The sequence below is a fragment of the Parambassis ranga genome, chromosome 2 (genome assembly GCF_900634625.1).
Source record: "Parambassis ranga chromosome 2, fParRan2.1, whole genome shotgun sequence".
Taxonomy (NCBI): domain Eukaryota; kingdom Metazoa; phylum Chordata; class Actinopteri; family Ambassidae; genus Parambassis; species Parambassis ranga.
The window spans coordinates 44,158,408-44,171,464 of NC_041023.1; the positions used below are offsets into that span (position 1 = coordinate 44,158,408).

General features: G+C 46.0%; 1 protein-coding gene across 1 annotated transcript; it reads right to left on the reverse strand.

Annotated features, from left to right (window-relative positions):
- Positions 1–2,950: 2,950 nt before the first annotated feature.
- LOC114450091 (transmembrane protein 47-like) lies at positions 2,951–8,636 on the reverse strand. The gene is made up of 3 exons (XM_028428006.1): positions 8,202–8,636; positions 3,817–3,957; positions 2,951–3,129 (listed from the first exon to the last, which is right to left on the reverse strand). The coding sequence occupies exons 1-3, from the start codon at positions 8,428–8,430 to the stop codon at positions 2,951–2,953; spliced, it is 549 nt and encodes a 182-aa protein (XP_028283807.1). The 5' UTR covers positions 8,431–8,636.
- Positions 8,637–13,057: the final 4,421 nt, after the last annotated feature.

Below are 13,057 nucleotides of genomic sequence, written 5' to 3' on the forward strand. Positions count from 1 at the left end.
GACATAAACTGTTGTTTTGGTCAATTCTGCAGAGGCTTATGCTAGTAGTTGGCAGGATATGTTATTTTAAAGGCAGCAATACATGAAGTATAACCTCTTAGAGTGCTTAGAGAAGTCTAAATGATCATTTGTTATTACTAAAAGTGTCATTAAACACTGCTAAATGTTGCAGTTTGTTGATGTCCAGTTGTTGGGTTCTAGCTGCAGTACATACAGTTGTCCACTAGGTGGAGACAATGTGCCATAACAGCTTATACTGATATACTGTTGGACATTAATTAGCAGACATTTACTACTTAAACGTTAAAAAGCTGGTAAAACATTCAGATATTAAAAAATAAAAATAATGGGCTAATAATAATAATGATAACAATATATCGTATAATTTCTAATGCTAATGCTAATATAAACAGGAAGTTAGCTAACTAGCTAACTCGTAGCGTTGTTGACTTTGTAACAGCAGGTTCAAAACTGACTATAATAACAAGCTAGTCATTTTATTAGTCGGAAGTTTGGATGAATTAGTATGAATTAGGATTACGTTTTCTTACGTTACGTTAGCTAGCAAGGTAGCATCGTTAGCATACAGGTACGCGTTCTTACGTCACATCCACATAAACGCTTATTTATTTAAACTTTATATATGCAGTTCGTTTTTTTCTGTGTCACCCACATATGCTGTAATCTAAAAATAAAGTCAACATAAATAATATAAAATAAAGAAGTGATGAAATCCCACATTGAAAAAGGACAGAAAAGAGGACGGAACAACACAGTGGGATATTCAGTTCAGTGCTTTAATGTGCCAATGTACAAAGAGATAAATGCTTATTACTGACATCTCTACATTGGCATCTAAAACATGCCAATACACATGCACGCACACGCACACCCTCTCTCTCTCACTTCTGCTGTCACTCACACACATAATGTACAACACACACATCCTAAATCCCTACGCACATCATTAGACAGTGTTTCTCTCCAGCCTACTGGGAGACGATGCAGAAAACAGAGCTGTCTGTTTACGAGCTTCTACTTTTCATCAGCGAGTTAATAACCAAACAAATGCTAATAGCTAAGAGTCAGACCTGGGCTAAAACATATGGAGACACAAGTGTTTGTGTAGCATGTCACATAAATAAGCATATTTATCCAGAAGGAATCAAAACATGTAGGTCAGGTTTGAAAGTTTCTGCACACACACACCCAGGATGCATACAATCCTGTGTGTTTTACCCCAGGTCTGCTACAGTGTTAGTGCCTAAGGCTCCTCTACCACTGAAGCACAGAGACATTTCTAAGTAGCAGAAACACTCACTAAGCCCCCAGCCGCCGCCTTCCTGCTCCTACTGTCGGGTCTTCCGCTGATTCCGAGCGCTTCATCCATGACCAGACAGGAAACCTGTCTGCTGACCCATGCGGCCAAACACTGATTAACTGGAGCCGCTGGTGACGCCGTGACATCACTCAAAGTCCTGAAACACTGAAGAGCAGCAGGGTTAACATCCTGCAGCGCCCCCCGCTGACCCACAGAGCTGCTGTGACTAATGAAATAACTGCTGTAACAAGAAGTAAAAAAGGATTCATCTCCCTCATAAACTTTAACATCCACCAGGTCAGTACTACATAACATACACTGTGAATTTACATCCTGTCAGCCTCTTGTGGTCCAGAAGATGTAACACTGATGCAGCATCATAACATGAAGGTGTCAGCTTTCCTTACTTCATGAATGCAGAGTCAAATCTGTGCTGTAATCTGTGAGATCAGATTACACACTGTTCCTCAAACAGACTTCTGTCGGCCTCATGGACTCATGTGGATGTCCACACAGTTTCTACATTTGTTGAGGTGGCAGGGGAGGAAGCCTGGATTCTATTTCTGGGGTGACGGCTACTTGACAGCCGCACGGTAAATATGTGACAAAGGAGAGCAGAGAAAGTCTCGGAGAATTGTTATTTGTGTCTGAGTGCCGACAGCTCGGAGAGAGTGGAGGAAGGAGGTCACAGGGTTAGCGAGTAACTCTGCACACAGGGACACGAAACACACAAACAGGTTACAGCACAATGAAGGTATCAGGATCGGAGTGTGGCTTGTACTGGATCTGTGGCTGCTGATCGGAGCGTAGCCCAGCAGAAATGAGACGAACGCAGTCTGAGCTCAGAGCCCAAACCCTGACATTTACTGCAGACAAAGGGACGGCGGCCTGCTGCTAATGAAACGTGTCGTGTGTTTACATGAGTGTGGTAATGCATCGGTTCCTCACACAGAGGCTGCGACCTTGACAACATTCTTCTAAAAAAAACGAGATCACATGTAAACAAAGCTGCAGGAACGACGTCACGGCGCCAAGGACCTCCACCAGCAATCGGACTCTAGCAGACCTTTAGGAGGCAGTGGAGCCTTGTCCCATCTCACACCTCTGACCGCAGCTAATCAATCAGGACAGCTGCATGCGCACACCCTGTGGGTTGCTGTGGTAACAGACAAGTGGGTCGATCACAGAATATTGAGTGGGTGTCTTTATTTTCGTCCTCCCGTCCACTGAAGAGGAGTCTGCCTCACAAAAAAAAAAAGTTGCGGTCCCCATGAAAGTTGAAGAACAAAGGAGGGTGATGCAGGCCGTGGACGTGTGAAGACGTCCAGCTGACGTGTGTGTGTGTGTAACCGTGCAGTGGGAGTCTCTCAGTCCGGGTCTAAGTAACCAGGTGTAGCCAGGTGCAGTTTATAAGGTGTCGCAGCTCCATCCTCTGATAAAACCCGGTGAAGTCAGGGCTGTCTGTGCAGATACCAGCAGTCTCAGTGCTCAGTCTGCTGATGATTGAGGCAGGAAAAGTAATCTCAGGTCCCCCCCGCTTCATTCCCTGGAGTCCAAGATTGTGCCGATACAGTTATTAGCTCACAGTATTCCAGACCCCCCCCCCCCACCCCCCCTCGCCGGATCCAGCTAGTAGTACTCCTCGTAGTTTTTGGGGTTGAGACAGTAGAGGACTCCCCCGCCGAAGGAAAAGATGGTCCCGCCCCAGGCCAGGCCGTAGCCCCAGTTGAACTCATGGTAGATCCTCAGGTTGATGCTCTCTATGAACTTGATGGGGTAGAGGACCAAGCTGCAGGCCTGGAGGACAACTGGAGGAGACATTTAGACGTTACACAAACATTCTGCACAGATCTTCCAGGACCACGTTGACTCAGAAAGAACATGGCTGAGGGGCTGACCCCAGGTCAGTTATTCATTGTAAGTCTAACAGGCTGTCTGTCTGTGGAAAGGTTGGAGGTCTGTGGGGGATGGACTCACTTTTGGAGCCAGCCTCTAGTGGCCATTAGAAGAACTGCAGGTTTGTGTCAGCCATGTTTTGCAGCCCTGCTTGATGTTTCATTCTTCACACAGCTCTACTTGTCAAGATGTTAAGACAAATCTATAGACCATCCCTACAACACGTCACGCCTAAAAAAGGAGAACATTTCAAATTATTCCTGCCGTTAAAGAAGCATCGGCATTTTTCCAATTTAAGATTAGCCTGAGGAAATGAAAACGGACAGGCGTGACTTCAACCCTGCTGAGCCCAAATCATAAAAATAGGATTTTCTCTAAATGGGTTGGAGGGAGAAGGAAGAAATGTGTTATTAAAATGGCAGTCAGCTTTCATTGTGACCGCCCTGCTACCTTGTCTCAAAAAGCTAATTAAGTACTCCGATTGTGCCAGTGTGTTAGGAGGTGTGTGTACTCGGAGTGTGTGGCCTTCGACCCAAACCTTAAGGAGTGTGTTTGGACTACAGCTCATTAAGTGCGTGTGTGTGTGTGTGGGTGCTGACCTGCAGCAAAGAGCATGAGGGCGACAGGTGCGTAGAATCGCTGTCTCGTGCCGATGCACACAGCAACCAAAGCCACCAGGAAGGACATCAGCACCAGGGCTCCGCCCCCTAGCAACAGGGCCAGCGTAGCAACCTGCCAGTCTGGGAGGAGAAGGTGGGAGAAGAGGTAAGAGAGAATTAGAAGAACTAAGTGACTGATATAAAAACTAACATGAATAAATGCATCATGGTGTGTAGAAGGACAGAAGGAGCAGTGGGAGGAATCGACAATGAGAAAAGAAGCAGGAGAAGAAGAAAGTAGACTGGAGGTGGAGGAGAGTGGGATGAGGAAGAAGTGACAGGCGTAGGACGGGATGAATCAAAGGATGCAGATGAAAACAAAGGAAAGACACACTTAAATAACAAAAGGAACGCAAAAGCCCTGAAATAAATAAAATATCAAGGAGGGAAGGAAGGGAGGAAAAAAGGTGATGAAAGTGTAGAAGCACACAGGAAGGAGGGAAGTAAGAGCATCTCTGTGAGGGTGATAAGTGGAGGAGCACCCAGCATAATGTTACAAGGACAGAAAGAGGGCAGCATGAAACGAAATGGCAAGAGGAGACGAGGAGGAGGAGGGGGAGGAGGAGGAGGAGGAGGAGGAAGAGGAGGAGGAGGAGGAGGAAGAGGAGGGGGAGGAAGACGAGGAAGAGGAGGAGGAGGAGGAAGAGGAGGAGGAGGAAGAGGAGGGGGAGGAAGACGAGGAAAAGGAGGAGGAGGAGGAAGAGGAGGGGGAGGAATAGGAAGAGGAGGAGGAGGAGGAGGAGGAAGAGGAGGGGGAGGAAGACGAGGAAGAGGAGGAAGAGGAGGAGGAGGAGGAAGAGGAGGGGGAGGAATAGGAAGAGGAGGAGGAGGAGGAGGAGGAAGAAGAGGGGGAGGAATAGGAAAAGGAGGAAGAGGAGGAGGAGGAGGAAGAGGAAAAGGAGGAGGAAGAGGAGGAGGGGGAGGAGGAGGAGGAGGAGGAGGAGGGGGGCAGAGTGAAAGTAATGAAGAGAGCGAGCACTTAGTTTACCTGAGCTGACAGAAAGCCTCGGCTAAAAAGCTTTGCTGGCATGTTATCAAAAAACTGTCCGTGTGTATATATAGGGAGTGCAGAGGCTGCACACACACACACACACACACTCAGATACAAAGACACACCCTAACAAAGCCAACGGTGCAGTTTCTTAAATGGCCACTAGAGGGTGAACACAAACGAACAGTCTGCTAGAAATAAAGACAAATAAAGTGACGCAGCGTCTTCTCTTCGGATCCTGTCGGAGGTGGACAGTGAGCGTGCTCACGCCAACACGGTGCTGTCGTGCTAATCTGCTCTGCCTCATGTGACTGCAACTTTTATTTACTCTAAATAAATAAAGAAATGTGACGGCAAAAAAAAAAAACACGTGAAGATGGAAGGTGGAGGTAGAGAGAGGTGGGAGGGAACAAGATGCACAGAGCGAGGGAGGAAATGAAAGATGAGAGAGGAGGAAGTGGGAAGAAAAACAGAGCCGGACAGAGCTGGACGGATCTATGATGCAATCAGCCATCAATCAGTGACCAGAAACCAGTGAGGATGAGGAAGAGCGTGGCTCTCTCTCTCTCTCTCTCACACACAGGGGAAACACCTTCTGCACTGTGACTGTTAGCCATACGACAGGGAGACCAGACGTTTCCCCTCTGCTGTCTGAAGCAGCTCTCGCTGCATCGGGCTGGCAGCTAATAGAGAGTCAGAACCAGAGGAGGAACTCTCCTCATGTCTAATGAAGACACATTTAGAGGCGTTTAATGTGCTGCCACATGCAGGAAACGCTTTGAAGAAAGCTCGATTTCTGCCTGCCAAAATGGATTATGTGTGTTTATTGGGCACACATAATGCCCCCAGTGTGTGTGTGTGTGTTTTGAGTACGGTGGTCTGGCGAGTCCCTTGACTGAATGCCACATCATTTTCCATTCCTTGTTCAGCCGCTACAAATAGAAAGAACGTCTCTGAGGAGGAGGAGGAAGAGGAGGAGGAGGAGGAGGAGGGAGCCTGACCTGGGGAAAAAAACGGAAAGGAGAAATGGAGCTGAAGAGGAGGATGGTGAAATGATTAACATAAGAAATGTAAGAGAATCTCTTTGGGGGGCAGAGGGGACACAAAGAGGGTGGAAAACAAAGATGAAGTGCAAAAATGAGGCTGATAGAGAAAGATGAGAAGGCCAGAGCACTCTCCACTGCTGAACCAAGCCAAAGAATGTGGGTCAGAAAACACTCTCTGCCTCGGCTGCTTTCCCCTTAAGTGAGCGTTTAAACGATCTAAATTCCAATGTTTCAAACCTGAAGGTCAGCTGAATGACAAAGCTGCTGCTGGCTCATCACTGAAGGAGAGAGAGGGACATAAAGCCCAGCAGCTCTCAGCAGATTGCAGTGTGTGTGACTGACAGGTAGGTTTCTCTGATATAAAACGGCCCGCTGTAAGATTTCATCAGAGGACGGGTCCCGTGTGCCAAACAGAAGACGTGCTGAAAGAGCCACAGGATGACAGGAAGCTGTGATAGGAGGCAGGAGGGACACAGGGCCGGTAACAGCTCCTGCCACCAGTCCGTCACCATCAGCACTAACAATCAGCACAGTGAATGTAAAGGATTCAATAAGTGTGTGTGTGTGTGTCAGTGAGGCCAAAACACACACCAGCTTTGCTTATGTAGCCCTGGTCTGGGAGTCTGAATCTGTGTGTGTGTGTGAGAGAAGCAGGAAAGTTGTGGTTACAAAGTGTGTCAGTGAATATGTGTGTGTGTGTGTGTGTGTGTGTGTGTGCTGTGTGTGTGTGCCGGGTCCTGGGAGAGAAGGAGCAGAGAAGCAACAACAGAGAAATCAGAGTGTGACATGAAATATTCAGCTGGGCTTCAGAGGAGATTGTCCAGAAATAGGTCAGCTCAACACAGTGGCCTCTTATTGGTGCATACACACACACAGAGGGGGAGAGAGAGAGAGCAGCAGAGATATATTGATTGGTCACACATTAGCTCTGCAGGTAGACACTGTGTGTGTGTGTGTGTATTTTCAGACAGACGTTTAAAATGACTCTATAACATGACTCCTCTATAAAATGACTCCTCTATAACATGACTCCTCTATAACATGACTCCTCTATAACATGACTCCTCTATGAAATGACTCCTCTATAAAATGACTCCTCTATAACATGACTCCTCTTTAAAATGACTCCTCTATAACATGACTCCTCTTTAAAATGACTATAAAATGACTCCTCTTTAAAATGACTCCTCTTTAAAATGACTCCTCTATAACATGACTCCTCTATAAAATGACTCTATAACATGACTCCTCTTTAAAATGACTCCTCTTTAAAATGACTCCTCGTTAAAATGAATCCTCTTTAAAATGACTCCTCTTTAAAATGACTCTTTAAAATGACTCCTCTTTAAAATGACTCCTCTATAAAATGACTTTTTAAAATGACTCCTCTATAACATGACTCCTCTTTAAAATGACTCCTCGTTAAAATGACTCCTCTATAAAATGACTCCTCTTTAAAATGACTCCTCTATAAAATGACTTTTTAAAATGACTCCTCTATAACATGACTCCTCTTTAAAATGACTCCTCTATAAAATGACTCCTCGTTAAAATGAATCCTCTTTAAAATGACTCCTCTATAAAGTGACTCCTCTTTAAAATGACTCTTTAAAATGACTCCTCTATGAAATGACTCCTCTTTAATGCCCATGTGTGTAATTAGCAGCAGCTGACTCCTGCTGCCACACCGGTAGTAAATAAAGCCACTTTCTTTCCCCTCAGTTAAAATGATGCTGGAGAAGTCGTTTCCCTGGAAACCAAACCAGCATCTATGATCAGCCCATCTCCTCAAACTGTCAACCCCTCTGGGCATGACGTCAAAGACGTTTTTCAGACGACAACAACAGAAAGAGGCAGGATAATAACATTAAAAAAAAAACCAGAGTCAGAGTGAGCCGGCACTTTTCTTGCTGACTAATGAATGAGACACACAAATACACAAAAAGTGCAGCTATGAGAATAAATATGCTGCATGGTGTCCTTTATGTAAACAAAGTGTTTCTTCTCACCTGCCTGTCAGTATCGCACACAGCTGCCCGAAATAATTACAGAGCAATTCCTTTCCCTACTTTGCACAAATCAGTCATACTTCCACCTGAGCTGCACTCCAACATGGCCTCAGGTATTTCTTGGAGATCCAGGAGCGGTCCGGGTGTTGACAGGCAGGCAGAGTGGGGCTTTGTTCTGGTCCAGAGTCACAGGATGAAGCCCTTCTAACCGTGCTTCCTGCAGGACTGCCCTCAGAGCCACTCTTTGTTCTCTGCTAAATCCCCTGATTGAGGACTCACCTGATCCCAGCGTGCTGCTGCACTGCCAGCTCTCGGTGCTCGCCGGCTTCCAGCAGGACTCCCACAGAGACAGGTAGTACTGGTCATCGGCGGTCACCCACGCCGGGCTCATCACGGCTCCTACATCCAAGCAGAGCGCCAAGAAGACGCACACCAGCCCGACCAACTTCAGCGGCGTCAGCGGGGAGTTGCGCGCCGACTCCTCCGTCTCGGTGACAGCAGAGGACATGGCGGGGCTGGCTGGGGAGGCGAAGAGGGCTCCAAAACCCACGGAGGACGGAGGTGTGTACGCGAGTGTGCGTGCGTTTCGGTGTATCCCTTCTCCTCGCGGCGCCTGGGTGTCGGGTAGTGAAGTGTGACTGGTGCCGCCGCAGCCGCCTGCGTTTCAGCGCTGGACGGACGCTGCGCCTGTGGGCACCGCTGCCGCCGCGCACCGGAGATCTCCACCGTTCACAGCGCTGACGTCAGGACTCGGAGGGATCAGCAGGTGCTACAGGGTCCTAAAGAGCGAGAGAGAGAGAGAGAGAGAGAGAGAGAGAGAGAGAGAGGAAACAAACACACCTCTCCATACTGTGCGGCTGGGAGCCAGGTGCGCACGGTTTTGCGCCATCTTCTTACTTTGTGTCCAATAAAAGCTAATTGACCAATAACAAGCTTAATCTCAAGGACCCGATGACGTCATCTACGAGAGCCAGCTGTTCTGATAGTCAATGCCAATATTTCATTTTAAAGCCTCTATATGTTTACTTTTCATGATGTCCCCCATGTAGGGTCCCTATAGGACACAGGTCTACAGCGGTGTGTCCTTCAGTGAAGGTCGCAGTGCTGTGAGGCGGTGTGTGGGGGGACTTCTGACACTTCTGTCTGTCTGTGAGGGATCCACTGCTGCATCCTTGGATACTGAGGACTATAAGGACGCCATCAGCCCTCACGTGCAGCCTCTGAGTCTCCTTTTAGCTTTGTTTTGGTCTCCGCAGACTCAGACAGTCTCTTAAGCTGTGTATAAAAGGCAGCAGGATCCCTGCGGATTTAGAAAATGAATCACTGGAAGCTGAATAAATGATCCTTTCATTCCCATGTGGCTTCAAATAAATTGAATTTTAGGCATTTCTTATTATTAAATCAGACTTTAAAAGACTTTTTTTTTGTTTGCAATGATAGGAGAAGCAAACAATGATGCAGGAGGATAAAGGGGGAGAAACATGGAGGTGATCAGGTTCAGGCATGCAGAGTCATCCTAGGTTTATTTAAGCAGGAAGAAAGCAGCCACAGGAGAGGTGGCCTTGTTTACTCCTAAACTTTTCTTTTTATTACATAAACTCAGATCAATGGATGTGCCGGTGTGTTTTTATGAGGCATATTAGTGAGTAATTGATTACTGTGTGAGAGCCTCCGGTCATTCAAAGGAGCGTTTACTGGAAACATAACGCAGCTTTATCAAGGACGCCTTTAATTCTTCTCACTTTGCTTGCAGCCTTTTATTGACACTCGGTGGAAGAACGATGACAAACTGTGTCTCTCTCTCTCTGAAACTATCAATATTACATATTGCTCCTTTAAAGATAGCTCCTCTGCCCCTGCAGGGCGCTGAGATCACGGAGTAAACAGAAAGTGTTGCTGTTTACTTCCATGGAGGTTCACAGTGTGTCCCTCTGTGAGGGACGTCTGGACGTGGACTATCCAATGTCCTCTGAGAGAAACCTATCTCAAATCAAGCTCAGGAAAAAAGCCCAAATCCTCTGTAAAGTTTTTCATTTGCTTCCAGCTGCATGTGTCACACGGTGTGCGGTTATTATTGTGTCACTTCATTAGCATATTTCATATCCTGCTGCCAAACGTTTCCAGCTCTCTCTCTCTCTGTCTGTCTCTATCGGACACAGGTGCTGCAGGAGCTTCAGGAGAATTGAAACACAATCTGTTAAGTCATCAAAATGTCCACACATACACAGCTTGTCAGACACTCAGATGTACACAGAATGAATGATAACAGTATACATTTTGTAACACACACACACACACATTTTTATGTCAGCCAGTAAAGGGGGGGAAGATGAAAGCAGGGTTGAGCAGCTTCTTTCTCCCTGTCTCTTCTGTCATGTTCGCCAGAGGGAGTTTTGATAGGTGCACACACACACAGAGGCATAAGTGTTGAGACATAATGATGTAGAGAAGTGCCGGAGCAATAATTAGATTTCACTTCAAAGAGCCCTGCACTTTGTTTCGGTGAGAAACGGGGTTGATGTGTGATTGGCTGCTCAATCACAGGCAGGTGAGGGAGCGGCAGGAAGCTGGACTGAGAGTATCCACTGCAGCATCCCTGCAGTGTGTCCTACTCCTCTGTTTGTTCCACACACACACTTCTCTTTTCTAATGGCAGGCCATCAAATAGACGAGAGCGTTTCAGGGAGCAGGAGAAGCCCCTGCTTAATTACTGCCATGCTAATTGAATCCCTGTGTGAGTGACGTATATGTGGACTCTGTGACAGAATGAAAATGAAACAGTATTAAGCAGCCTGGGTAGATAATCCATTTAGGAATGTCTGGGAAAGGAGGAGGATTAGTTAATGCAGCGCCGTATGGCTCGCCTGTCAGGACTCATCAAAGCTGTTTGGAATCTAAAAATGTTTTCATTCACTCGCTCTAGATTTATTTATTTCAGAAAATCTCTGATTGAATCCAACATTTTCTGGATGAGCTGACCTCACGTCTCAGTACGTATTTCCACAAAAAGCTGCATTCTAATTAGTGTCTTGTGTGTTTGTTAGCTGACGCAGCAGCACGCTTTTTCAAAGCAGGAAGACAATTAACCCAGCAAGACATCAGAAAGCCCGCTGCAGGTAAGCACAAGTCAGCACAAAGTTACATCACACACGGAGACAGACTGAAGCAGGGAATTAGTCCTAACTGGGCATTATGGGCATTATGAGTCCGACTTCAGGGTGATCGCTCCTTACCGCAGGCAACACACCTCTCAGATCCTCCGCCAACTACTGCTGGCTTGTCTCATCTGTTGCCAGGGCAACACACCCACAGAGAGGGCGGAGAAGGGGAGCTCATATCTACGGACAGAAATCAACACACTCATCTCTGATTGCTCTTATTGACAGTGTGTGAAATACACGCAGGCTGTGTTTCCTCCATCCTCCAGTGTTATCTGCTGCACTCATCTCGTCCTCCTGCCTCACCCATCCATCCCTCCCTCCCCTCCCCTCCCCTCCATTCTCACCCAAGGAGGCTGCAGATGGTGCTTAATGGAGGCATAACGGAGCGTAACTGTCTCGTGAATAATTCCACAGGCACAAGGTGAGCCCATAGGACAGCTCCATATGTGGGTACACAGAAAAGGTAGGCGCACACAGACGAGCACATTTTGCAGCCTTGCTGTGAATCTGCTTTAAAAGGAGCCATTTGTAGGAGCTGACACGCAGAAAGGGGCCTTAAAGCAAAGTGCTGGCTGGCCCATGACTTGCTAACCAGGTAGCTGGAGACCTCTAGATGCCAACAGTCAACTAAGAATATAAGAAAATGTTAACAACCCACCGATACGATGATATGCAGGACAGTGGACCGAGCCTGTAGTCCTCTGTGTTGCTGGAAACTTTGAAGGTGCTTTAAAAACAATGCAGCTACATTTATACGTGCAGCTGGGTCAGCTACATCTAAAGGCTCAAGAGGTTTGAGTTGTTAAATGGAAGACACAGCAGGTTTGCACAAAGTTGGATGCATCTTTCAAGGTCGTCCTGGTTAGTGGGATATAACGTGCAGTAGGATTATGAGTGCAGCAGCCACTGGAGGTGGCTCTGCGGTAATTTATGGTCTGTACCGTGTTAAAAAAAAAGCAGCATGAGGGAAAAGTGGAATGAAACGAGGTTTTACTTCAAGTGGACTCTGCGGCATTACAGGGATGTCATTTCCATTACGAGCATTTACTGCTGAATGTGTGAAGCACAGTGATGAGCTGAACATTATCCCTAATAGATTTCACTAGACCAGACAAAGGGCAAAGCACGGCCACACCCTGGCCCCACTTGCGTCCTCAATGCGGCCCGCGGACCGTGCACACAATATTAACCCTCATGCACTGTTCGCAAACACTACCCTTATGTGTTGTTCGGGACAAAAACGTCCCCTAACTTTAACGGTTTTAAAAATATATCAGATAAATATTTTTTTTGATTTTTTTTTGCATAGACCTTTTAATTAACTTCAGTTCTAATCAACAGTAGTGAATAAATCATTTTCCCCCAGGATTTTAATATGGTCATTAAGTTGTTAAATGTTACCTCCTACCAACAGGGTAAACCACCAACAATCAAGAATGCATGATTATGTAGTGCCATGGCTGTGCAGTCAAAAAATGTGGTTATAATGGAAGTCTATGGGACAAAATGGGAGAAAAAAAGAAAATCCAGTGCTGTGCAAAAACTAATAATGCAATAAAGTCCGTTTTTTTTACTGATGTTTGACATGACCAAGACTGTAATAAAGGTTAAAAAAAATCCAGTCCACATTCACCTTTTCTATTAAAAATGAGCCATTTTGTGTGTTTTTTTCCAATTTTCAGCACCACCCCTTATGAAATTGGTGATTAAAGGGTTAAAATCCTGTTGATTAGAACTGAAGTTAATTAAAAGGTCTATGCAAAAAAATTTCAAAAAAATATTTATCTGATCTATATTTTTAAAACCGTTAAAGTTAGGGGACGTTTTTGTCCCGAACAACACATAAGGGGGTAAAATTTGCCCACAGTGTACTGTTGACCTATGAAAAATTTTAAAATCATATTAACAAAATGTATGTACAATTAAGCTTGTTGAGCAAAAATGATTCAATTTGTTCACATATTGACAAAGTTA

What these genes read in the sequence shown, in the direction of transcription:
- LOC114450091 (XM_028428006.1), bottom strand. Translation starts at nt 8,430, where the DNA reads ATGTCCTCTGCTGTCACCGAGACGGAGGAGTCGGCGCGCAACTCCCCG. An exon ending in CAGCAGCACGCTGGGATCAG is followed by an intron (nt 3,958 to 8,201) that starts GTGAGTCCTCAA and finishes TTCTCCTCCCAG; the next exon opens with ACTGGCAGGTTGCTACGCTG. An exon ending in CCTCATGCTCTTTGCTGCAG is followed by an intron (nt 3,130 to 3,816) that starts GTCAGCACCCAC and finishes TGTCTCCTCCAG; the next exon opens with TTGTCCTCCAGGCCTGCAGC.